The 27,886-nt window shown below is 44.7% G+C and overlaps 1 protein-coding gene across 1 annotated transcript; it reads left to right on the forward strand.

Moving 5' to 3' along the window:
* Positions 1–172: 172 nt before the first annotated feature.
* Positions 173–27,679, forward strand: creg2 (cellular repressor of E1A-stimulated genes 2). The gene is made up of 4 exons (XM_055637156.1): positions 173–1,179; positions 22,620–22,789; positions 24,527–24,640; positions 26,089–27,679. The coding sequence occupies exons 1-4, from the start codon at positions 715–717 to the stop codon at positions 26,237–26,239; spliced, it is 900 nt and encodes a 299-aa protein (XP_055493131.1). The 5' UTR covers positions 173–714; the 3' UTR covers positions 26,240–27,679.
* Positions 27,680–27,886: the final 207 nt, after the last annotated feature.

Below are 27,886 nucleotides of genomic sequence, written 5' to 3' on the forward strand. Positions count from 1 at the left end.
CACCTGTGCAGTTCTTTCCTAACCATGCATTTACATGTCCTTTTGATTAAGGAAACTTACTCTCTTTCTAATGGAACTTTGATTTATTTGCAGGGCGGTGTCAATTAGATCGATTATCATGAATGCCAACTAAAGGGTAAAGGACGGTAACACGATTTCAACGACACAGTACATGGAATTTCTCACAGAGGGTGATGGGTTTATGGAATGGGAGACCAGAGCACGCAGTTGAGGCAGAAACAATAACGTATATAAAAGACATGTGGACAGGTACATGGATAGATAACTGAAGAAGGGTTTCGGCCCGAAACGTTGCCTATTTCCTTCGCTCCATAGATGCTGCTGCACCCGCTGAGTTTCTCCAGCTTTTTTGTGTACCATGGATAGATAAAACGGACTTAGAGGGTATGGGCCAAACACGGGCTGGTGGGACTAGTATAGATGGAGCACCTTGGTTGGCATAGGCAAGCCGGGCTGGTGTCTATTTCCGTGCTGTAAGACTACGACTCTATAAAAACTGTTCTCTAATTGTTATTCGTGGTGATTTTGAGTTGGAGGCGCTGCCAATTGAAGACTACAAGGCTGGACAAGCGAGAGAGTGCGCCTTGCAGCCGCTGCCAGATGGTGGTGCTTTGAAGTCGAGCGGTGGGTACTGTGAGAGGGAAGGGAGTGGAGAAGTGTTTTGAAGTGGCTGTTTACCAGCGGCCAGTAGACATGGCCGGCTTGTCATTGTTTACCGTGCTGTTGCTGCTGGCCTGGGTGGCGCACCGCAGCCGCGGCTATGTGATCGTCAACTCCGTGTCCTGGGCCATCACCAACCAGGAGGAGACGGTGTCTACTGAGGACGACGAGGAGGAGGAGGACGGGAATGTGCTGCCCAACAGGCTCTTCCAGAGCGGCGGCAGCATCTGGAAAGCCTCGTACCCCGCCGCCGCCTACCAGCAGCGGCAGCCACGGCGGCGGGGGGACGGCGAGGGAGAGTCCCGGGCCGTGGCGGCCGAGATGCCGAGTCACAGAGAAGCGCTCGGCTTCCCCTCCAGGATGTTCTCGTACCGCAGGGACGGCCAAAGTGTGGAGAGGTCGTCCCCCAAGCAGCCTCAAGGGAAAGCCCGGCTCGCCCGCCACCTGCTCAGCTCCAGCACCTGGGGATTCCTGGCCACCCTCTCCACGCTGGACAAGGTACAGCCCGCCCCCTTCACACCCAGCCTCGTTGAATTGGGGTTAAAAGTGAAATAGCTGGACCGTGCTGATAGATGCAGCCGTGAACACGCTGCGGCAAAGTTGGGCAACGTTTAAGAGATTGTTTCCATCCCTTCAATAAGGTTGAATGAAGTGAACAGAGTGGTTGTGTATTGCAAACAAATACCATAGGTTTCTTACACTTTGCGGTTCCCAACAAATTATACATGTTGTAGGGTTATAGAGCACTGAACCAGGCTCTTCGGCCCAACGTCGGCCGGGGCTATCCTACCAACAACTGGAGAGCAATCCTGAGTGACCATCTACCTCATTGGAGACCCTCAGACTATGTTTGATCCGACTTTACGGGACTTTACATTTTTAAAAACTCTTTACATTCTGGAGTAGTTCCTGAGGATTGGAGGGCAGCTAATGTAACCCCACTTTTTAAAAAGGGAGGGAGAGAGAAAACGGGGAATTACAGACCAGTTAGTCTAACGTCGGTAGTGGGGAAACTGCTAGAATCAGTTATTAAAGATGGGATAGCAGCACATTTGGAAAGTGGTGAAATCATTAGACAAAGTCAGCATGGATTTATGAAAGGTAAATCATGTCTGACGAATCTTATAGAATTTTTTGAGGATGTAACTAGTAGAGTGGATAAGGGAGAACCAGTGGATGTGTTATATCTGGACATTTAGAAGGCCTTCGACAAGGTCCCACATAAGAGATTAGTATACAAACTTAAAGCACAAGGTATTGGTTCAGTATTGATGTGGATAGAGAACTGGCTGGCACAGGAAGCAAAGAGTAGGAGTAAACGGGTCCTTTTCAGAATGGCAGGCAGTGACTAGTAGGGTACCGCAAGGCTCAGTGCTGGGACCCCAGCTATTTACAATATATATTAATGATTTGGATGAGGGAATTGAATGCAACATCTCCAAGTTTGCGGATGACATGAAGCTGGGGGGCAGTGTTAGCTGTGAGGAGGATGCCAGGAGGCTGCAAGATGACTTGGATAGGCTGGGTGAGTGGGCAAATGCATGGCAGATGCAGTATAATGTGGATAAATGTGAGGTTATCCACTGGTGGCAAAAACAGGAAAGTAGACTATTATCTGAATGGTGGCCGATTAGGAAAAGGGGAGATGCAGCGAGACCTGGGTGTCATGGTACACCAGTCATTGAAAGTAGGCATGCAGGTGCAGCAGGCAGTGAAGAAAACGAATGGTATGTTAACATTCATAGCAAAAGGATTTGAGTATAGGAGCAGGGAGGTTCTACTGCAGTGGTACAGGGTCTTGCTGAGACCACACCTGGAGTATTGTGTACAGTTTTGGTCTCCTAATCTGAGGAAAGACATTCTTGCCATAGAGGGAGTACAGAGAAGGTTCACCAGACTGATTCCTGAGATGTCAGGACTTTCATATGAAGAAAGACTGGATAGACTCGGCTTGTACTCGCTAGAATTTAGAAGATTGAGGGGGGATCTTATTGAAACTTACAAAATTCTTAAGGGGTTGGACAGGCTAGATGCAGGAAGATTGTTCCCGATGTTGGGGAAGTCCAGAACAAGGGGTCACAGTTTAAGGATAAGGGGGAAATCTTTTAGGACTGAGATGAGAAAAACATTTTTCATACAGAGTGGTGAATCTCTGGAATTCTCTGCCACAGAAGGTAGTTAAGGCCAGGTCATTGGCTCTATTTACGAGGGAGTTAGATGTGGCCCTTGTGACCAAAGGGGTCAGTGGGTATGGAGAGAAAGCAGGTACAGGATACTGAGTTGGATGATCGGCCATGATCATATTGAATGGCGGTGCAGGCTCGAAGGGCCGAAGGGCCTACTCCTGCGCCTATTTTCTATGTTTCTATGACTGCGTCCAACTGCTGTCTGGTTCGTTGATCGGTTTGCTAGATATGAACTGTTTTGGGAGAGAAAAATGCTCACGGCAGACCAAACGTGTTAAACAGAAATTGGTCAGGTATTGAGCTTTACACAGTGAGAAATCATGTGAAAATATCACTGAATTTAATTTTAAATTTATGTAACTGCTTGTTATGCTGTTTAGTTTGGAGATACAACCAGATAGTCCACTGAGTTTGCACCGACCAGCGATTTTTGTTTTCCTATTTGACAATTTTATTTGGCGGCCAATCAAATGCTGTCTCTAAGGGGGTGGCATCCAATCACCAACCAGCTTGCCTTAAATATCCCATCCAATCAACAAATAGGTCTCCTCCCGTCCAATCAGCCGCTGTCTCCAAGGGCATTGTGTCCAATCACATAATTAGCAGCTACGGTGAATGTTGGAAGCCAGCGGAGCTACTGACAGTCAAACAGGAGGGAGCAGGAGAGATTCACACAGTGTAGAATCCATAGCACCTAATGTACAATTTCATAATATATACTAAATAACTGGGCTGACAGACCTTGGCTGGGAATCTGGGGTTCACCAAAATTGTTCCCAATTGGGCCCCGCACCCCCTAAGGCCGGCCCTGGGAATGGGTGACATTTTTGGCCCTTTAGAAGGGTCTGCTACGGTCAGGCAAACGCCTCCGTTGCCATGTTGTGAGAACGGAGGTTGAGAAGGAGTTTCTTCACAGAGGCCATTAGGAATGTAAACTCCTATCTCACCAGGGACTAACTTTACTGTACCATTCTACTGCTTTTTTTTAATTGCTGGTGTTTTTTCCTTTTTTCCTTCCACCCACAATATTTAATATGTAAAAGAATATGTGATTCTGTTCCATTCTGTTTGTAGTTTGTTTGTTTTTTTTTGCACAATGTCCGTGAGCATTGCCACTTTTCATTTCACTGCACATCTCGTATGTGCATGTGAGGAATAAACTTGACCTGACTTGACCCGAAACGTCAGCCATTCCTTCTCTCCAGAGAATACTACCTGTCCCGCAGAGTTAATCCAGCATTTTGTGTCTCTCTTCGGTTTAATCCAGCATCACCACTTCCTTCTCACACAATGAGACCCAACAAGATGACTTTGAAGCTAGTACCACGCAGGTGGGGGAAGGACGGAGAGAGAGGGGATATTAAAGAAATCAATATTCATACTCAATCGTGGAAATTAGTTGATATCTATAATTAAATTGATATTTTGTTCACCTTTAAATGTAAGTCTTGGATTCATGTATCACGGGAACAAATAAGCAAATGCAAGATGGTAATAATAAACTACAAATTAACTTCAGAAAATGAAACCTGTAGAGATTAATTTTGCCCTTCACTTTACAAAAAATAACCTCAGGGATTATGCAGTAAATGCCATTCAAATACTCTGCAACCTTGGGATAATATTGTTCGTGTTCAAATCGATAGGTAAGTCTTGATTTGTTCAATATTATAATTAGTTCAAAGATACAGCGTGGAAACAGGCCCTTCGGCCCCTCGAGTCCGTGCCGACCATCGATCACCCATGTTATCCTACTTTCTCGTCCAATCCCTACACACACTAGGGGGCAATTTACAGAGGGCCAATTAACCTACAATCCCGCACGTCTTTGGGATGTGGGAGGAAACCGGAGCACCCGGAGGAAACCCACGCGGTCACAGGGAGAACATGCAAACTCCACACAGACAGCACCCGAGACCAGGATTGAACTCGGGTCTCCGGCGCTGTGGGGCATTAATTGTAATGCTAATAATTGGGCCTCCGCTGATATGCCGGGATGATTACCCAATATTACTGATTATTAATCCAATGTATTATTGATTATATATGTTGCGCCCATTCTCCTTTATCTGTACATTGTGAGCGGCTTGCTTGCATTTACCAGATAGCACGCAACAAAAGCTTTTCCCTGTACCTCGCTACAGGGGGCAATAGTAAACTAAATCAATCTATTTACATGTATCTGTGTGTTGTTGCTTTAACCGGCCTGTTAAGGTGCAGCAACTGAGAATGTCATTGTTCTGATGTCGCTGCACACAACTAAACACTCTTATCTTCATTCTACACTTGAAATTACCACAATGACATTTAAACGACATTTGGACAGGTACACGTGTAGGAAGGAACTGCAGATGCTGGTTTAAACCGATAGACACAAAGTGCGGGAGTTATGCCCCTGTCCCACTTAGGAAATCTGAACGGAAACCTCTGGAGACCTTGCGCCCCACACAAGGTTTCCGTGAGGTTCCCGGAGGTTCCGGTCACTCTCCATGAGTCACCAGAGGTTTCGGTCACTTGCCTGGAAAGTCTCGACCGAAGCGTGAGCTGCGTCAACTGATCAAAGATCCTATAGGATCTTTGCTACCGACCACACACACACACACACCACACCACACAAACACATCGCGAAGGTGGGGGCCTGGGACAGCAAAGGAGCACTGTCTGCCCGATGAAGAGGAAGGTAAACGGCTGCCACAGAGCACGATAAATCCTATCGAGAGCGCGGGAGGGAGGGAGAGAAGGACAGAGAAAGGGAGAGAAAAGGGGAAGAGAAGGGGGAAGAGAACGGGCGGGAGAAGGAGTGGAGACAGTTTTTAAAAGTTTAATAAAGTTAGCGGGCATTTTACCTTCCAGCAGATCTTCTAGGTCCTGAAATACAATACAATTTATTTGTCGTTTGGACCCCGTTGAGGTCCAAACGAAATGTCGTTTCTGCAGTCATACATACAAAACAAAAAAGACCCAAGACACAACACAATTTACACAAACATCCTTCACAGCGCATCTTCTCCTCGCTGTGAAGGAAGGCAAAAAAACCATATCTCTCCCCTGCACCAAAGGACAGGCTCTTTAGTGAAAACTCCAATGAGCCAATCAAAATGGCCGGTCAGCGAAGGAGATGGCCTTCGACTGCCTGTAAGCAAATAGCAACCCCACTCCATTGGCTTCGACCCAACGCCAACCTATTTTTAGTCAAGGCCGGTTTTGGGTTTTTTGAAATAATCGCAGGAACATAGAAGAAGCCTCGACTATGCGAAAACCACTTTCCACCATTTGGGAAAGTGACCGGAACCTCTGGGAACCTCACGGAAACCTTGGGTAGGGCGCAAGGTCTCCAGAGGTCTCCGTTCAGGTTTCCTAAGTGGGACAGGGGCATAACACAGCAGGTCAGGCAGCATCTCTGTACGGAAGGAATTTGATGACGTTTTGGGTTGAGACCCTTCTTCAGACTGAAGGTCTGATTAATTGGCTTGGTATAAGTGTAAATTGTCCCTAGTGTGTGTAGGATAGTGTTAATGTGCGGGGATCGCTGGTCGGTGTGGACTCAGTGGGCCGATGGGCTGTTTCCGCACTGTATCTCTAAACTGAACCCTGTCCGGCTAGCAGGACTGTGTAGGGCAGAGTGTCGGGACACGGTGACATCTGGCTCTGATCTCCACAAAGCCAATCACGTATCGAGCAGCGCCGCAGATCAATGGGCCTCTGGTGCTTGGAGTCGGTCCACAGACACAGAGAGGAAATTGGATGTTACTCCGGCTTTTTGTGTCTATCGGCAACTTGGCGAGTGGGCTGGACAACGAGTGACACAGCTGGTCATGGCTCCCCTGATCTACGCTACTCTCATGCATTTATGGGCCTGCCCCACTGAGGCGACTCTTTAGGTTGGTCAACATGGGCCAAATGTTTGATTATAATCTGGTTTCCATACATTGATTTTGAAGCATTCATGCATGGTGGAGGTATAATGTAGTCATAGAGTGATACAGTGTGAAAACAGGCCTGTCGGCGCAACTTGCCCACACCCGCCAACATGTCCCAGCTACACTACCTGCTTTTGGGTCCATATCCCTCCAAACCTGTCCTATCCATGTATCAGTCTAACTGTTTCTTAAATGTTGGGATAGTCTCTGCCTCAACTACCTCCTCTGGCAGCTTGTTCCATACACCCACCACCCTTTGTGTGGAAAAACTTACCGGTTAAAAAGTTACCTCTTAAAAATACTTCATACAAAAAACATTGAAATCATACTTCTACAATGCACTAAAACATGATTTTAATACATCAAATTTCAAAAAGTCCCTACTGTGGAAGGGGGGGGACACACCCTCCCTCCACTCGGTTGCACCACTACCTCGCCGGGTACCCCCAAGGCAAGTGATCAGTGATCGCTCAGCCCTTCCCCCACTTTCAAAAACGCTCCGCAGCCCCTGGTTCAGACGGAGAACACTGCCAGATGTGAGCGGGGAACTGATCCCAGTTGTCCATGATGTCTGGATCCCAATGCTCAGCGCTTCGTGTTTCGGAGTTGGCTAATGTTATTGATTTGTAATTAGCCTGATTTGTAATTAGTTGACAAAACCTTAATTTATTCATCCGGAATATCCAGGGAGATGGGATAAGTGTAATATTTAAATGACATGCAAGGTGTCAGCCTGTCTGTCACAACATACAGCCCCAATAACCCATTATTTCCTTCAGTTAAATATTGGGAAGGTAGCACTACTGTCATTTGCCACTCAACTATTATGTTTGTTTACCTCACTGACTATTTCTAAACTCGCCCCCCCCCCCCTCCCCCCCCAAATTCCTTTGACAGGTTGAATAGAAATGTCCCCAGTCTCGTTGTTTTATTAATTGAACGCGTAGATGAACATCCTCAAGAAGTGTAATCAGGTGGAAACTGATCCAGGTGCTATGATTAAGTGCTTGTTCAAAGAAGGGGCATATTTTAAAGGAGTGACAGAGATACTTGCAGGAGAATGTGTGAGGAGGTTATTATTTGTCTTTAGTTTTAGCATGAACCAGGACATCTGAAGATTCAAAGTTTAATATACTAATTGTGCTGATACTGATTCCAACCAACGACGTAATGAATATCATCCATTCCGGAGGTTTTATTTTTCTGATGCCATTTAAACTTCACTTGGATTTCAATCACTTCAATGTAAAAATAATTGGGAATGGGGAGCATTGGAACAAGAATTTGCTCTCGGTACATATTAACTGCAATATTATAATGTATGCACGTTGGTAGGTGCAATCAAAACAAAGATCTTTTTATCATTGTTATGTTATGAATACCACAGAAAATATTATGTACTCAAGATCACATTTAATAGAATAATACTGCTTAAATATATAGTTATTGGAATTCGCATTTCGCAAAAGTCCCAGCTGAGAGGAAGACAGCAAAATACTGAAAATATTGGGGGTGAAAGTGTCTTTGGGGCAGTTTGTTAGGAAAATGAAGGAAATCGTAACAGAATATTTATACAGCTGAGTGAGTATAAATTTATGGATGAGAAATTGTGTTCAACCAATTGATGATGACTTTGACAAAGTAACTAGCATGTCAGATAACAAGGAAGCCAATGGATGTAGCAAATTTTGTTATACAAAATTTGGTCCGTGAAGTGCCCCATAGAAAATTACCACATTAGATAAGCACCTGTGGACTTGAATGTAATAGGTTAAGTCCAGGGGGTCAGATATGGGGCTTTATGTGTGGGCCAGATATATTGTCAGTGCAGAGGGGCTAGGAGCAAGGCCAAGTGTGCATCCAGAGTCAAGGTCTGGAATGTTACTAGGTGTGCAGTCAAAGCTGGGACAATGGGAGTGTTCAGCACTGGGAACCTAAGCAGGTAAACAGCTATGATCAGGATAGAATAGGGGGCCAGGTGTAAGGCTGGACTCGGGGTCAGGAATGAGAGAAGGTATGCAACTGGAATCGGGGTCAGGAGTAGTACCAGGTGTGCAGTGAGACCCAGGTTGGTCAACATGGGCCAAGTGTTTGATTATAATCTGGTTTCCATACACAAATATACTAAGATCATTCATGTGCTGCACCTGTTGATCAGAGCCAGGCTCTTCTGTGGAATGTAATTAGGAATTTAATTTAGCCTAACCTTATTCACAGCTAATCCAATTTAAAGCATAAATATTGCATTCAAGTGTAAATTAAAAGACTCGCAACAATATGCACCAGATTGCTCAATTTCAAACTGAAAAAATGCAAAAGCTCCGTACACACCCTGCAATGTATTAAAAACAACTTTCTAGGCCAGCTCAATCATTAAATCTGTGGAGATATGATTTTCATAAACAGTATAAGAAATGTTGCACTTCACTTGGGTGTGTAAAATTGCATGTGGCTTTTAAGCACCCTTTTCTGGCTGAAGATTAATGAGAGCATTGTGAGGTTGAAACAGGTAAGTGAAGACCAATGTTTGGATTATTTATTGGGCCATTAGCTATCTTGACCGTATATAGAAGGAATGACTGGCATGAAGGATGGCATGTTCTTGGCAAACACAGGGACGGTACATGCCATACCTGAGAACTTGTATGTTGCTGATCTGAGGAACCTAGTGCTGTGTGCTCAAGCTACAGAGAGACAATCTGTGTTAGATATAACTGAAGCATAAGTAGGCTGTTTGGGCTGATCAATTCTCAATTTCCAAAGATCTATCTATACCATCCAGATTAATACCTAAAATCTATCAAAGGAATGGAGGGATAATGCAGGAATGTGATCTGATGCATAAGGGCAGCCTATATATTAATGAATGGATGAGCAGGCATGAAGGGCCAAATGGCCCGCCTTGCTTTTATTACTTATGTTCTTAAGTGGTTTTGAAAATTCTCAAACATCAGCAGTTTGATAACAAAGTATAAAGATTTACAGTTCAGAGTAATTAAATTTGCCTTCCAACACACCTCTATCTTGAGATTGTCATTATTTACCCCATCAATTTCTTGTAGAATCTAATTTGTTTTAGTAAAATTGTATCGAGCAAGTAAAAAATGCAGTGAGTGCGAGTTCAATTGTACTAATTTGCGACTTCTTTATTCCAACAAAATCCTTATCCTCAACGATGAAGGAGTCCAATATGTGAGTGTTGAGAACCAGGCAGAAACATTTGCAAAATGTAGAAAAAAGGAACTTTAACTATGTTGAGCCAAAAGTGATCCGCTTCCTTTAAAGGTCCCCATATCATTGATTTTCATCTGAGGAGGGGGAAAAAAGAGGAGAGGGGAGAGGAGGGGAGGGGGAGCAGGGGGGGGGGAGGGCTGGAGGGGGGGAGGGAGGGGGGGTGAAGACATGGGGAGGTGAGGAGGGGAGGAGGGGGAGAGGAAAGGGGGGGGGGGGGGGGGGGGGGGGGGGGGGGGGGGGGGGGGAGAGAGAGAGAGAGAGTGCCTTTTTAATTCAACCCAAACCCAAACAAACAACCATTTGCAGGCAGTGCTTTTTTTTACCTCTAACCATATTTTCATTTTCAAACCAAATTAAGGGTACTCACAGTGCTGTAGACATTTGTTCAGTGTCATTCAGAGTTCTGATTGAGGCACACCACTTGCAGAGACTGAGGCACACCACTTCCTGGTTTTATAGTCCCTCCCCCTCCCTCCAGCAGTGGCAGCAGAGAGAATGGGGAATTTTGTAAAAACATTAATATCTCTGTCAATTTTCATCTACGGGTAAAATCCTCGGCACATATGCGGCGGAGGGGGGCTCTGAGCGAGGTGGCCAAAAATGACGGCCGTAGGTGGTGGCGTTCTCTCGGAAATCGCAGCACAGATGGCCAAAACCGGTCAAGAACAGACTTTTAGTAATATAGATAAATAGCATGTCAACAGGAGGCTATTGTTTCCAATGATTGTTGGCAGGTTAACCGAATAGTTGAAAAACCTTGACTACTTGTGTCGTACAATTGATTCTTGTCCTCAAATGTAATGCATTAACGGTGCTATCTTTTTTACTTACATTTTCTTTTATTATGTGATTGAGGTGCCAAAATACTTGACAGTACCAAGAGTATTCTAAGTCTGAACATTTAGTCAAAGCCTTGAATAATACATGTGTCCACATTTAGGAAGAAACACTATAATTAACCACGCTTGTGGGAAATGTGTCATTCTGTTAAACAAAATGATGCTCTATTGCACAAAATCACAATGCACAACTTGCTAGCACAGTAATGTAATACAAAATGCTTTCAAAGGTCACATTAAGAAAAGCTGTCTGATGACTAAATCTGAGTTGCTAAATTTTACCTATAACAGATTCAATATCTGACAAAATAGGATGAATCCCCATGGAATACAAATAAGGAGTTCCCTTCTCATTCAAAATTGGTTGACCTGTTTTCAGATTCAGAATTTATTCCCACTTTTTTTCTGATTACCTTCATATCCTGTGGACTGTCTGGTCCAGTCTTTGCTCTCGTCTGTAAATTGCAGATGCAATCCTCGTTTTCCTATTGTGGGTTTGAATTTCACTGGGCCTGACCTGTTTATACATTGTTTTGGTACTGTCTCTACAGATCTGTCCATACTTTTTTTAAATGAAATGTTTTCTGGCATGAGATGTAATACGGAGAGATTGATGGTCATTCCAGGAGAGAAAGGGAAGCTCAGAGGAGGAAGGGCTCAGCTACTCCCGCCTCTCCAAGCCCACAAACATAATTTTAAAAAAAAGTGAAATGGTTAATTTTTAGTTTAGAGATACAGCGCAGAAACAGGCCCTTCGGCCCACCATGTCCGCACCAACTAGTGATCCCCGCACATCAACACACACACACACACACACACACACACACACACACACACACACACACACACACACACACACACACACACACACACACACACACACACACACACACACACACACACACACACACACACACACACACACACACGGGACCATTTACACTTATACCAAGTATATCAAAGTATCAAAGGTATTTTATTAGTCACATTCACATACACCAAGGTGTAGTGAAGTGAAATGCTTTTTGCCATTTTGCAGCACACAAAAAAAAATACAGACATAACACCAATGAGAGTCTTAAACACAAAGAACATCCCCCACAATGGCTCCCACCATGAGGGAAGGCACAAAGTCCAGTCCTCAACCCCAGTTCACCCACAGTCGGGCCTATTGAGGCCTCCACAGTTGCCTCTACGGAGGCCCGATGTTCCTGGCAGTTCTCGCCGGGTAGTGGTGCTCCGGCGTCGGGAGAATCCTCACAGCGGAATGGGAACCCTGGAACGGCCGCCTCCGCACTGGAGGCCACGGCTTCCGAAGCCAACAAGGCCACGCCGGTTGGAGCTCCACAACTGGCGATCTCGTCGCGAGATCCCAGGCTCCCGGTGTAAAGTTCAGCGCCACTGCCCGCAGCTGGCCGCTCCTCAGACCCGCAGCTCCGCGAAGTTGTTCCCGGCGGTCTCAGCTCACCGGAGCTCCAGCGCGGCAACCCAGGCAAGGCATCGCCCGCTCCACGATAGCGCTCCAGCGCTGTGCCGCCGCCGAAGCCGAGGTTCTGGGCGGTCCCCGACAGGAAACGCCGCTCCAGGCCCGCTGGTAGGCCGCGAGGACGGGTCGAAGCTGCAGCCCGGAGAAAAGCTGCCTCTCCAACCAGGTAGGGACCCTGGAAGGTAGTTTCCCCCTTCCCCCCTCCACCCCCCACATAAAAAAAGTCTAGACCTCCAAACAAAACACTTTAACTAACTAAAAATAAAAATAAAACGGTGAAAAGACAGACAACTGCTGGCAGGACAGCCGCGCACAGGACAGCATTATGTACAACAAGCCCAAGCCAATTAATCTACAAACCTGTTCGTCTTTGGAGTGTGGGAGGAAACCGAAGATCTCGGCGAAAACCCACGCGGTCACGGGGAGAACGTGCAGGCAGCACCCATAGTCGGACCTCTGGCGCTGTAAGCATTGTAAGGCAGCAACTTTACCGCTGTGACACCCTGCCACACTGTATTATTTGGTTTTAGTTCCCATCCATAACAGTTGCCTTGGTTGTGGTCTGTTTCTTGCGAATGAAACATAAACCAAAGGAATAGTTAGAGCTCAAGCCGGGTGCTGAGCAGCCAGGTTGTTGTCTCTGCGTCAATGTCTACCAGGCCCTGAGCTCCATTTGGTGGGTGGTAGAGCGGGCACCCAGAGATGACATGGTTGGCTGTCTGTTGTTCTGCTCCGCATTCACAGGCTGGGCTCTGGCGGAGTTGTTCAATGATGGATATCATAGCACTGGTGAGACCTTTGACATTCAACTGTAGTATCCCAGCATCCTTGCCTTTGACGGCTACTGCTGCCCGCTCTGAAAAGAGCGCGAAGCTTGACTCAGGGCTGCGTCACTCAGTCTTTGTCCTGTCCTTGGTTTGGTTTTGTGCTATTGGCATCTGTCTCCACAAAGTATTCCACAAGAGAAGACTAACTGGATTAACAGGAGAGACCACGAGAAGGTTGCCGACATCTCCCTCAGTTCTGGTCGGATGGTACCATTGAGCCCCAATTTTTCCAATACCTTAAGAGTGACATTGATGGAATCTGGAGTGAAAGAGACAAATTGTTGAAAGAGCTCAGCTGGTCGAGCAGCATCTGTGGAGATAAAGGGATAAGTCTGAACAAGGGTTTCGACCCGAAAAATAACCCATTCTTTCTCGCCAGAGATGCTGCCTGCCCCGCTGAGATACTCCAGCTTTTTGTTGTCTATCTTCAGTTTAAACTAGCATCTACAGTTCCTTCTTACACAAGGGATAATTAATGTCTCAGGTGGGTCGTGATGCAGGGTTACAACTCAAAACGTCAACTATTCCTTTGCCTCCATAGATGTCGCTCCAACCATTGTATTCCTCCAGCTGTTTGTTATTTTTTTCAAATATATATGAAGCTCTCAGTTGCCTCTTCATGTGCCTCATGAAACCTCCAAACAAAAATAGCCCTGGATGATGAAACGGCCCGAAACGTTGCCTATTTCCTTCGCTCCATAGATGCTGCTGCACCCGCTGAGTTTCTCCAGCATTTTTGTGTACCTATAATTTTAACCTTGTTTGGTTCATCAGATGGGAGGTGCCGACACATGGAATTAAAATCTAGGCTACTGTTTATATAGTGCCTTCTTTTACTGCCTTCCGTGGACACTATGTAGCCTAACCCTCACTTTAAAAGCTTTAGATAGTGTCCAATAGTGTACCAGCTTTTTTATAATTTGTTTGCAATCTGTTGTCCTGAGTATGAATGCATTTAGAGCTATCGTTGGTACTCTTTAGAAAGAGCCATTTAATCCCTTTGACTGGCCACAGTCCTTGTGATGATGTTAAACATGAAGCTGCAGATGCTGGTTTACAAACAAGGCAAAGTTCTGAAGTAACCCAGTGGGTCGGGCAGCATCTCTGCAGAACATGAGTAGGTGACGTTTCTGGTCTTCTTCAGACTGATTGTGGTCTTGGGGCGGAGGGAGAAAGCTGGAAGAGAGGAAGGGCAGGACAAAGTCTGGCGATTGATACTTGGAAGCAGGTGAGGGGAGTTTTAAGATGGTTGGACAGAGATGAAAAGACAAAAGGTGTGAGATACGGATAGAAGTGCGAATTTTGAAGCCAGAGTGGGAGGAAGAGAAATGGGTGTATGACCAGGTGGGGCACAGGGAAGAGAAGAGGGAGGGGAGGTGGAACATATGCTGGTCCTCCAGTTTGTGTGTGGGCTCACTCTGGCAATGTAGGAGGCCCAGAACAGGAAGATCAGTATGGGAATAGGAAGTGGTGTTAAAATGATTAGCAACTGGGAGATATAGTAGGCCTTGGCGCAATGAGCGCAGGTTTTTGGCGAAACAGTGACCAAGATCTTGTAAAGGCGGCCATATCTGGAAAACTGCAATGCAATAAATGAGGTGAACATAGAGGACCAGAGGATCTCTGGTGAAGGTGGTGTTAGTAAGGAATTCTAGTGTATTACTCGTGCAGTGATAAAAGGATAATTCGGGTTGATCTGTCCAAGGGGGAGACTTGCAGGTAATGGTATTCCCATGGCATTGTCCCCTTATGCTCATTTGGCGGAGTTTGGAGGCGTTACAGTGGCACAGCAGTAGAGTTGCTGCCCTACAGCACCAGAGACCTGGGTTCGATCCTGACGACAGGTGCTGTCTGTATGGAATTTGTACGTTCTCCCTGTGATCTCGTGGGGTTTCTCCAGGTGCTGTGTACAGGTTACTTAGCTTCTGTACTTCTGTACTAGAAGGTTACTTAGCTTCTGTAAAATGTCCCTAGTGCATAGGATAGAACGAGTGAACAGGTGATGACTGTAGATTATGCATGCATGCGGGCACAGTGAATATCAAGTACGATGGCAGAGAAAAGACCTGGCAGATACGGAAGTCCGGAAGTGGCGGTGCTGGTGAACGGCTGCGGCTCGCCTGCAGTCCATTTGTTTTTACTTTTTTGTGTTGTTTTTTTTCGTTTTGTCTAGCTAAGTTTTTGTTTTTTTAGGTTGCGTTTATGTGGGGGGGGGGGGGGGGGGTTGAAACGGGGCTTGCTGTCTCTCCCTTCGGGGGAATGCAACTTTTTTATCGTACCCCCCTTCTCTGCCTCCATCTGCGCTGAGGCCTAATGGCGGAGTTGGCGACCTCGAGGCTTCGGAGGCAGCCTGTCAGGACTCGCCCGTGAGGGCGGCCCAGCTCGAGGGTAAGGCGCTCCCGTCGGGGCGGCCCAGCTCGAGGGTAACCGCACTCCCGTCGGGGCGGCCTGGTGCGGGGCTGAGACGCTCACATGAGGGCAACCCGGCTCGGGGCTGGAACGGTACTCCGGTGGCTGAGACGGCGTTCTGGCGACGGCGGCCTGAGTCCGGGGTTTGGCCGCGTGCCAGTGGACGACGTCGTCAACAGCTGCGTCCGCTGGACTGGAGGGCGGCAGCTTCGATCACCCCGGTCCGCGGTGTTTGAACCGGCCCGTTCGCGGAGCTCGGTGAGCCGTGGGACTGACTTGCCATCGCCCGGTGGGGTATCTCCTCAGCGCAGAGGGAGAAGAGGAGGGAAGAGACTGCAGCCCTAAGATCTTTGCCTCCATCAAAGTGAGGAGGTGCTTGGTGGACTCACTGTGGTGGATGTTAATTTGTGTTTACTGTCTGTTCTGTTGTCTATTATTGTATTATTGTATGTATGACTGCAGGCACAAAATTTCGTTCAGACTGAAAGGTCTGAATGACAATAAAAGAAATTCATTTCAATTCAATTCAATTCAAGTTCTAAGGTACTATTATTAGCCATACCATTCCAGAAAAGTGGGCAGTTACCCATGACTCAAGACTTGAACCAATGAAGATGCTTTGATGGGTCAGTAGGTGAACTACACATCACATATTACTTTGTTTTGCTCGTGTATCCATGCATTTGATGGGTCCAATATTGACAAAGGAACCTGCATTCCCATAATTTGCCATAATGTTATATGGGCCAGTTATTCATGATCTGTCATTTGTTGTGTGGGGCTGTCTTAATAATGGCGATGTTTGCAGAGCATGGTCAAGAGAATAGCTAGTTCTGGAATCAGATGCACCACATTTAGTGTTTCCAAATGTTACATCACCGAAAGGCTGCAGACCTTGGCTCCAGCCACAAGCCTATCCTCATTTCTAACGGTCGAAACAAGGAACTGCTGATGCTGGGTTTTTTTTTTTAATGGACACAAATAGTGGAGTAACTCAGCGTGTCAGGCAGCACGCCTGGATAACATGGATAGGTGACGTTTTGGGTTTGTGTTTGAAGAATCCTGACCCAAACCATCACCTATCCATGTGCTCCAGGGATGCTGCCTGACCCACTGAGTTACTCCAGCACTTTGTTTCCACATTCCTGATCGCTGGTGTTGCAGACCCTAACCCCATCTCTGACCACACAGCCAGACCCTAGCCTCAGCTGTGTTCTGGTCCCATTGACCCTAAACACACACGCAGCGTGCATTCTGGAGCCCTGCCTCGCATTTTGAATGTGATTGAACAAGTTGCAGGATCACAAAAAAATTGCAAACCATCAGATTCTGGAATATTGGTATTTTATTGTTCAACCTGCCAAACTGCACCATGCCCAGCTGTATAATTCCATAAAAATCTAGAATCAAAAACAAATGAACAAAATGTTGCTAATTGGCCTCCAACCGCCAGTCAACGCAAATTATGTGTAGCTGAATTTTAATTGAGAAGCAAACAAATAAATCAAAACCATCACAAAAACCTGCATAAATACCTCATGTTTGTCATCATTAGCTGCTGACATTTATAATCCTTTCTGTAATATTTGCATTTGTTGATATCAGCATTGATGCTCCCGATTAGTTATTTTATTCAAGGTGCTTTATGCGGCTTGAGTCTGGATGGTGCCATATGCTGCATCCAGCTGCTCAATCCTTGACCACCCAAAGCTCTTGTGATGGGCACAGGAAAGTAAACCCTGACTCCTGCCCTTTTGCAACCTGTTCAGAGATGAAATTTAAATTTGGTTTTAAAACCTTGATTATGGCCCAAGTTTTTTGGCAAAGCTTAAGCTCAGTCTGCCAACAGCATAAAACACAGTAGGAACACATTGAGGTATATATGGTATTACTGCAGCAGAACAGCATTATGTCACAATGCCCAAGAATAATATTTGACTATGGTTTGACACGTGTGAAGCAAGATAGCAAAAGCAGGATTTTCCTGGTTTTTTGGGGGGGGTTTTTTTGTGTGAACACAGCTGAGGCTAGGGTCTGGCTGTGTGGTCAGAGATGGGGTTAGGGTCTGCAACACCAGCGATCAGGAATGTGGAAACAAAGTGCTAGAGTAGCTCAGTGGGTCAGGCAGCATCCCTGGAGCACATGGATAGGTGATGTTTTGGGTTGGGATCCTTCAAATACAAACCTGAAACATCACTTATCCACGTTCTCTAGGCGTGCTGCCTGGCACGCTGAGTTACTCCACTACTTGTGTCCATTTTTTTGGGGGAACATTACACCTGTCAGATTTTTGCCTTCAAATCACATTATTTAAATATTTTTAACATCCTAAATTCAGTCTACATACTAATCAGTGAAGCTGCTTTTTAAATAATTTTTATTTGTATCTTGTTCTCCCACTCGCTTCTCTGTTCCCATGCCACGCAGCAGGGAAATGCACAGAGGTTGTGGGGTGAGGGCTAATGGATTGGAAGTTGCAGGAAGCACTAACTACGTCACATGATTAATAGATAGAGCCTCTTTTTCCTTGAAGTTTCAGGAGAAGAGCTTCACTGGCACAGAGGTAGAGTCGCTGCCTTACAGCGCCCGAGACCCAGGTTCGATCCTGACTCTGGGTGCTGCCTGTACGGAGGTTGTACGCTCTCTCTCTGACTACGTGGGTTTCTTCCGGATGCTCCGTATTCCTCTCACATTCCAAGGACGTACTTGTCTGTGGATTAATTGGCTTCTGCAAATTGGCCCAAGGGTGTAAGATAGAACTAGTGTACGGGGATTGCTAGTCGGCATGGACCCAGTGGGCTGAAGGGTCTGTTTCCACGCTGTATCTCCAAACTAAACAGACTGAGAGTGTCAGGTTAGATGGTGTGTAGTGGAGGCTGATTGGTGCAGGCTGCAGAGTTGTGTACTTTTGCTAGGATTGTTTAACCTGGCTGGCTTTCCGGTCACTTTATAGTTTTTGGTGGTGAGTGAGTGTGTTTTGACAATATACACCCCATCCTCTCTACCACATATTCCTGCCCTGGAACTCAACCCCTTCACTCATGCAAAGAGTCTGTATCACCCCTTGTATCCATGTGCCTCACCATTAAGCTGAGGGTCAACATTTGCCTGTCCAAGGTAGAAAATAGATTGGGGCCCAGAATCTAAATGACAACCATTTAAACCTACACATGAGCTGGAGAGTGGACACAAGTGGTTATTGTGAGAGTTTGGCCAACATTGTGGGTCCAAGGACCTGTTCCTGTGCTGCACTGATCTATGTTCCTGGAACTGACTGACTCTCCATGTGTCATTGCAAAATAACTTTGCCATGTGAGATAACAGGATACAAGCTGATACAAGATGCCTCTGTACTTTTAGTCATGGTAGTAAAACTACTTAGCATGTCTTCCAGTAGCTTATGTGGGACATGCAAACCATACAACTTCACTTCCTAATCCAAATGAAGTATAGAACTGTGATTTATCCGCAGTGCTGTCTTGCTCACTCTTGAACCTGAAACATGATTCTGTTTCACTTTCTCCAGCCGCTGCCTAACCAGCTGAGAGTTTCCACCATCTCCTCCTCAGTTGTATTCTGTAGGACTTCTTCGCAGCATTAGACTCCTAAAGAACAAAACAATTACAAAGGTGGAGATGGCATGAGGAGGATACATACATCACACACAATTTCAAGTAATAAAACTATCTACAGTACAATACAATACCGTTTATTGTCATTTGAACCTCAAATGAAGTTCAAACGAAATTTGGTTTCTGCAGTCATACAAGGAAAAAAAACCAAGACACACAATTTACACAAACATCCATCACAGTGAATCTCCTCCTCACTGTGATGGAAGGCAAAGTCATTGTCTGTCCCCTGTGTTCCATTCTTCTCCGATGTTAAAGCCCCCGGGTGGGCGATGGCAAGTCCCGTGGCCGTTAAGGCCGTGCCGGGTGATGTAAGGTCCTGCTCCGGGTCTTGATGTTGGAGCCCCCGGCGGGCGATGGCAAGTCCCGTGGCCGTTAAAGCCGCGCCGGGCGATGTAAGGTCGTTTTCAACCCCGCAATTCGGGCGGGAGAAGTTGCCGTTGTGGGAGCTCCAAAAAGCGGTCTCCCACCAGGGACCCGTGACTCCCAATGTCACCGTCTACATGTGTCAAGAGTGTTTAATTGTCATGTACCAACAGTGGAATGACACAAACCTTACCTGCAACAGCATGACAGGCCTGTCACCATTCTACAAATAAATAATACTAGACTAAGTGGGACCTGTTGGGTCCCATGTTCACATGGGAGGGCCGGTCCCCCAATGCAATATTCCACCTCTCCACCAATTCGAATATTGGTGGCAAGTGGGGGGGCTTTCTGGAACGCTGGTATGGGTTCTTGGGGTGGCAGCTCAGTCCCTCAAGCCTGATGTGCTGGCAGCTCACTCAGGGCTGGTGGGCTGGCAGTTGACTCATGGCTATTCCTTGAAATTCCATTTCATGCAGGGTGCCAGGCCACCAAATTTAAATCCATTTTCCTACCATTTCAAACAGGGTCCAAGGCCACCAAATTCAAGTGCAGTTTCCAACTGCTTCAAGCAGGTGCAAGGCCACCGAATTCAAATGCAGCTTCATACCATTTCATGCAGGGTGCAAGCCCACCACATTCAAATGCAGTTTCATACCATTTCAAGCATAAAACCACACAAAACACCAAACTCACAGTTTAGTAGACAATCAGTGTGTTCAGTTCATTCACAGATCAGACAGAGGCGTGACCTCTCCCCCATCATGCAGAGACTGAGCCACACCCACACTTCCGGATTTTATAACCCCTCCGCCTCCCACCGGAAAAGGTGTGGCCTTCTTAGCGTGATTGACAGGAGAGAGATTCTCAACTTTTTTAAAACACTAATAACACGTTCATTTTTAATTGATGGGAAGAATCCTCTGCACCTGCTGAGCAGAGGGGGACTGAGTAAGATGGCCAAAAATCACAGCCGTAGGTGGTAGCGTTTTATCTAAAATCAATATGAGGTGCAAACAGAAAGTTACCCGAAGCACCTAACCCACCATTTGCAGTGGTGCCTTTTAACTTCAAGCCAAAGCACCCAAACCACCATTTGCAGTAGTGCCTTTTAACTTCAAGCCAAAACACCCAAACCACCATTTGCAGTAGTGCCTTTTAACTTCAAGCCAAAGCACCCAAACCACCAATTGTAGTAGTGCCTTTTAACTTCAACCCAAAGCACCCAAACAACCATTTGCAGAGCATTTTTACTTCAAACCAACCATATTTTCATTTTCAAACCACATTAAGGGCTCTCACAGTTGAGTAGACATGTATTCAGTGTTGCTCAGAGAGACATGACCCTCTGGCTTCCTCCACCTTGCAGAGACTGAGTGAGGCACACCACTTCCGGGTTTTATCGTCCCTCCCCCCTCACACCAGCAGGGGCAGTAGAGAGAATGGCAAATTTTTAAAAAACATTATTATTTCTCTGATTTATCAATGGGAAGGCGGAGGGGGGCTCTGAGCGAGGTGGCCAGGATGGCCGTAGGTGGCGGCATTCTTTTGGAAATCACAGCACAGCGAGCCAAAAGTGGTCAAGATCAGAGTTTTAGTATAGATACATCAGACAAAAAAAACAATAAATTAATAACCTAATAAAGAAAGCCTGTAATGCAACCAAAAACAGTCCATGAAAGTTCATATTTGAGTTTAGTTTTGTGTAGTGATCAAGAGCCTGATGGTTGTTGGGAAGAAGCTGTTCTTGAACCTGGAGGTTACAATTTTCAGCCTTATACCTTCTTTCTGATGAGAGGAGTGAAATGAGAGTGATGTGGGTCTTTGATGATATTGGCTGCCTGTATTTTTTTGCTAAATGCAAGAAATACATAATTGTCAGAAATTCTGTTCTGTACTGCTCTTTGCTGTGAAATGACTATTCCTTTCAATTCATGTCACTCCATATGTTTCCACACCTTGCTGGCTTTAAGTGATTTCTTAATCACTTACCCTGCTTGTTATTTTGTTTCCTATTTTAACCTGTTAATGGCAGTAAAGGAAAGGGAAATGGGGTGCAATGAAGATTAGTGTTTTTGTGTGTATTAATAAAAAGCAGTTAGTGTAATATAAAAACACGCAGGTTTGTAGGCTAATAGGCCCTTGGCGTGTGGGATAGAATTGCCCTTGGTGTGTGGGATAGAATTAGTGTATGGGGTGATCTCTATTTGGCACAGACTTGGTGGGCCGAAGGGCCTGTTTCCACACTGTATCTCTAAATTAAACTAAAATTATTCCATAGTGTTATGAAGAAAGTATTTGAAAGAAAGTACCTGTAGTTGTGAGAATGCCTGAAGTTGTCATAAAGGGCTCCTTCTCTAACATTGCAGGTTGTACCATCAACTTTTTCTTGCTTAGTCTGTGGAACTTACTTTACATGTCACTTCTTCACGTCTCTTCACAAGTAGGGGAGAAAAAGCGTAGGCTCGGTCATAGTGTTGCTGAACACCTCCATTAATCTGCCTAGAACTACATGACCTCCCGCTTGCTAAACACATTAACTTCCCCTCCCATTCCATAATGACCTTTCTGTCCTGGGCCTCCTCCACTGGCAGAGTCAGGCCCAACGCAAATTGGGGAACAGCACCTCATATATCGCTTGGGCAGCTTACAACCCAGTGGTATGAATAATGACTTCTCTAACTTCACGTAACCCTTGCTTTCCCTCCCTCTCCATCCTTCCCCCATCCTAGTTCTCCGACTAGTTTGACTGTCCTCTTGACTAAATTTTACTTTGTATGCCTCGTTGTCACCTTCCCCTAGTTAACAATGATTTATTCTACATTTTCCTTGAGCTTCGCCCCCTTTGACCTCTTGTTTTCCATACCCATACCTCTCTCTTCCTTCTTCCCCCTGATGAAGGATCTTGACTCGAAATGTCACCTATTCCTTCTCTCCAGTTAGGCTGCCTGTCCCGCGGTTACTGAGGTGTTGAATGAAAGAATGTAAGAATGAAAAATGTCTATGGATTTAACATGAATGAATTTAACTTGTTTCTAGATCAAAGGACTGCCATTTGGAAACATTTTCATGATCAGCGATGGCTCCCCAGACAACAGTACTGGTGCTCCATTCTTTTATGTCAGTCGGCAAGACAGAATTGTTGAGGATCTCATGATTAATTCCGGCGTTTCATTAACATTATCAGAAGCTGAGCCAAATTACTGCAGGTATGTCCATCTCTTTCTCTGTTGACCCCTCCCCCTCTCCCTCTCCCTCCCCCCCCCCCCAAAACCCCTCTTTCCCAACAATTTTCCCCTCCTTGTTCCATTTCCCACTCATCTGTCCTGACAATCTCTTTGTTTCCACTGGGAACCTGAGGTTTTTAACAGTGCTCATCCATGGGAAATGGCAAATTATTTCAAGCAAGTGGCAGTCTAGGTAAAATATAGCAATTTATTAAAGAAAGGATGTACCAACTTAATGATTTGGGGGGGGGGGGGGGTGCCTGATCAGCCTTTAAGAGTAATCTTACCAACTATCCAGCAACGTAGTAATGCTGTTCATTGTCTGTGATTGCTACTCACATACCTGTACTTCAAATAACAGAGTTCAACGAGAGGATTTGAGTTTAGGAGCAAGGAGGTCCTACTGCAGTTGTACAGGACCCTGGTGAGACTGCACCTGGCGTGCAATTTTGGTCTCTTAATTTGAGGAAGGACATTATAGCTTTTGAGGGAGTGCAGCGTAGGTTCACCAGGTTAATTCCCGGGATGGCGGGACTGACGTACAATGAAAGAATACGTCGACTGGGCTTGCATTCGCTGAAATTTTGAAGGATGAGAGGGCATCTTATAGAATAGAAACATATAAAACTCTTACAGGATTGGACAGGGTAGATGTAGGAAAAGTGTTCCCGATGTTGGGGTAGTCCAGACCCAGGTCACAGTTTAAGAATAAGGGGAAGATGAGGAAAAAAAGGGAATAAGGGCGTATTACTTGAAATTGGAAAATCATTTGGGATAAACAGTTTCAGGGCAGATAAGTGATGCAGAGGCAGATAAGTAATTTGCAGGTGGAATCGAATAGTGTGTCGACAAATGATACTGCCAAAACGAAAGAGGTATTTAAGTGAGGTACACAAGGAGGGCCATGAGTGATTTTGTTTTTAGTTGACACTGCAAACGTTTATAGAAAATACTGCAGATGCTGGAAATATCGAAGGCAGACAAAAATGCTGGAGAAACTCAGCGGGTGAGGCAGCACCTATGGGGGGAGAGGGAGAGAGAGAGAGAGAGAGAGAGCAAGCTAAGGAGCGCTAAGGAGCAGCTGGAGTAAAGTAAAATGTTTGAGCTGCATCGTGCTGAGATTTAGAAACAAGGACTTGTTTAGAAAACAAGGCACAATGTGCTTGAATGCTCAGAGGGTCAGGCTGTATCTCTGGAGAACATGGGTAGGTGATGTTTTGAGTCGGGACCTTTCTTTAGACTGATGGGCTGAGGGAAGCAGTGTGTGATGTTTGTCCAAATCATTCCACTGGAAGATGAATGATAGTTGCAGGAAACAGGAAGAAACCAGCAGAGACAATGAACTGGAATCAGCAGAACAGCTCAAAACCAGTTCAGAGTTGCAAAATAAATTCTAAATTTGCTGTCTGGTATATGAAATAACTAGATTACAACACAAACAATGCCCAGATTATCTAAAATAGACAGGAAATAGTTTGTGAATTATCTGAGTGCTGATGGAAGAAATTCTGGAAATCCAACTGCTGTCAGGCTGGCTTTCCCATCAAGAATTGATGTTTCTTTAGAGACAAAAGTCTAATGTTTATTGATCTATAATGCACTCTGCATGATAATCTCATGAGGCAAGATGAGTTAGTCCCAACGCAAGTGTGTTATCTTGGTTAATCTGCGAGTTATTTTTTGTTGTATATTCACTTGCTATATCTTATCTGTGCACAGGCAAAATCTCATTAACGCTGAGGATCCGAGATGCAGCAGACTGACTCTGACAGGTCAAATGGTGACTGTGCCCTCTGATGAAATTGAATTTGCAAAGCAAGCCATGTTTTCAAGGTTTGTCATTTTTGTCAGACTGATTATAATTCCATCTGTAAAATAGTGCCCTTCATTTGCATCTGCACATATTAACAGTCAATGTTTCAGAAATATTCTGCACTACGAGGAAGAATGCAAAACGGATTGCGATGTGCTTTTTATCAAAAAATTCTTCTAATGCATTTACATTTCATACCAGCTGAGTTTATTTTTATTTATTTAGAAATAAATGGCTTGACTTTCTTTAAACAGAGGGTAAACCAATTTTGATTGTCCAGCAGGACTTTGTTGAATATTAACAGCTGATCTTATTCACAATTATACGTCTCATCTTTTAGTTGAGAGAGTTTTTAAATTTGGTTTTCCTAGGAGCCCTGTAAAAGCGTGTTGCATTGGCCTCTTAACAGTGCAGTCATCTCCTTGCCTCGCTCTCAATGGTATAGACAGCTAAATGAATAGGCCATTCACAACTGATGAGAATAATATTTTCCAATCGCACTTTTCAATATAAACAAAATATACAAGAAAGTCTTGGCTAGCAGCAGTTGGGTGGCACAGCGGCACTGCAGGTGGAGCTGCGGTCTCACAGTACCAGAGACTCGGATTAGATCCTGGCCTCGGGTACTGTTGGTGCCACGGCCAGCATACTCTCTCTGAGACTGTGTGGGTTTCCTCCAGGTGCTTCAGTTTCCACCCACATCCCAGTCGTGCAGGTTTGTAGGTCAATTAGCTTCTGTAAATTGCCCCCAGTGTGCAGGGAGTGAAGGCGAAAGTGGAATAACAGAGTCATCGTGAATGAGTGATTGATGATTGGTGTGCACATCCTAAATCCTCAGGATCCTGCTCCTTATCTGTTTCATCCCCTTTCTGACTTGGCTTCCTCCACCCCACAGCTGTTTCCAATCACAAATCTGAGATGGTACTTTGTGTGGAGATATAAGTAAGTAATCCAGAAATAAGAAAAATCTATATGTATTTTCATGGAAGATAGTCAAAATGCTGGAGTAACTCGGCGGAACAGGCTGCATCTCTGGGGGGAAAGGAATGGGTGACCATTCAGGTCGGAACCCTTCTTCTTACCCAAAAGGTCCCCGATTCCTTTTCTCCAGAGAAGCTGCGACCTGCAGTTACTCCAGCATTTTGTGTCTATCTTCAATATAAACCAGCATCTGCAGTTCCTTCATGCACATTATTCTCTATTTAATTTGTTCTTACAGGCGATGGGCCGTTATGCTGCTAGATTAGGAGTATAACTGCAATTAATAACATGAATGTATAGTGAACTAAATTAACAATGCATCCTCTGAGGAGGATTCACTTGGCAGAACTGCCAAGACAAATGAAAAATGTTTTATGCACGTGGAACTATTCATAAAAGTACAATTGTTGCAGAGCAGGTACAGACAAGAGAATGTTCTGTAATGAACTTGGTATCTGTTGAAACATTTATCTGTTTGTGCCAGCAGGCATCCAGTGATGAAGAAGTGGCCTCCAGAACACAATTGGCTCTTTATGAAAATGAATATTCGACATGTGTGGCTCCAGAACTGGTTCGGGGCGGTTGCTGTAATCTCGGTCGAAGATTATTTCAAAGTCAACCCAATGAATATTGTGTAGGTTCTAAAAGAGCATATCTAAGAGAATAAAACATTGTTTACAGTATTAGCGCATGCCCATTATGTATCTTTGGGCTGGAAGAGCTTCTTATTCCCTTTTGGGCATACCTGTTCAATAGAGAAGGAGCAATTTATTAAAACATTTATTGATATCAAGGCCAGCAATGATTGTCCATCCCTAATTGACCTTGTGAAAGTGCAATGACTGTATAGCTCGGATGGTGCAGCTGACACCATGGTCCTGTTTGTTCTGGGCTATTTGAAGGACTTAAGACCTGGTGTAATATGGCAGCTTTGCCTGTTCTTCTTGCCAATATTTCTTGCTTCTGCCATTTGTAACCGCATTGGTATGTGAGCTTGTGCTGCAAGAAATGTGTTACTATACCTCAATTCTGTGTTGTGTTAATATAGAGTGTAAGATCGAGCTTTGAAAAAGCTTATTATTTTGATAAAATTCAGTCTGTAGGATTTCAAGTTTGCTTTTCTACCCTGAGATGAACTCACTGCAGCATGCAACTTTCAGAATTTAATTACAGATTGTGGTAGTTTGAATTATTTTGTATCAATATATATATATATATATATTGACTGTACTGCTTGCTTTAAAATATGTTAAATTTCCGGGCAGAACATTAATTGATCGTGGCAATTTGTGATTCATTTGATATGATTCAAGTGCAATCTTAAATTTTGACACAATACTGTAATAAAATGAACCATGTGATCCCAGCAATCATTTTGCCTGACCAATAAAGAAAAAAAAAATTGCTGTGCAGAACAGGTACAGGCAACAGAATGTTCTGTAATGAACTTGGTATTTGGTGAATCACAACCTTTTGTGCCAGCAGACATCTCAATGATGAAGTGGCCTCCGGTGGTTTCAGTCTACTGCTGAGCCATGCATGAAGCCTTCATCAAACATTTTTTTAATGTACACACCACTTTTGATTCCCCTTCTCTTTCAGTTAGAGCTGTTGAATTGTCTGTGGTATTCATTATAATTTGTAATAAAACTGCATGCTTCACATTTGGCAGGCGTATCTTAATGTGTTTTAAAGGTTTTTCTCCAAAAATAATTGAAAGGGAAAATTTGCACAATTTGATTTCTTGGGTATGTGTAATGTGTAATGAATAGTTTTCTGAACCTAAAAAATGGTTAAAGTATTGTAGAAAAAAGCTCATTTCCTTTCCATGTAATCTTCAAATAGTCAACTAAGCCATGCAAGTTAATTATTAATATTGACATTTTCATCAGTGGAATTTTGTGAACATGTTGCAAAGTTTCTTTTGTGTATGAATCCACAGCTCAATCTTTTATCTCTGCTTTGACTGTCTCTCCCACTGTGAGTTTGTTTTTAAATGCCAGGCAATTTCCCTCATATCTCTGTGAAATTCCTTCCAAGTTTTTACTTAATTATATTAAAGGCGTGATAAAAGGGCAGATGGTTATATATTATATATCGTGCTAATATAGTTAATACTGAAAATGTGTTTATACCATTTTACAGCACTTTCCTTGGAGATACAACTTGAATCATCCAGAAAGGTCCAAAAATTATTGCTGAGGTGCATCCCAGTGAGAAATGAATTTTGAGTACATATAAAATGTGTAGGTGTGATGGTGCTGCTTATAAAAACAAATTGCATA

The sequence above is a fragment of the Leucoraja erinacea genome, chromosome 6, assembly GCF_028641065.1.
Source record: "Leucoraja erinacea ecotype New England chromosome 6, Leri_hhj_1, whole genome shotgun sequence".
Classification (NCBI taxonomy): Eukaryota; Metazoa; Chordata; class Chondrichthyes; order Rajiformes; family Rajidae; genus Leucoraja; species Leucoraja erinaceus.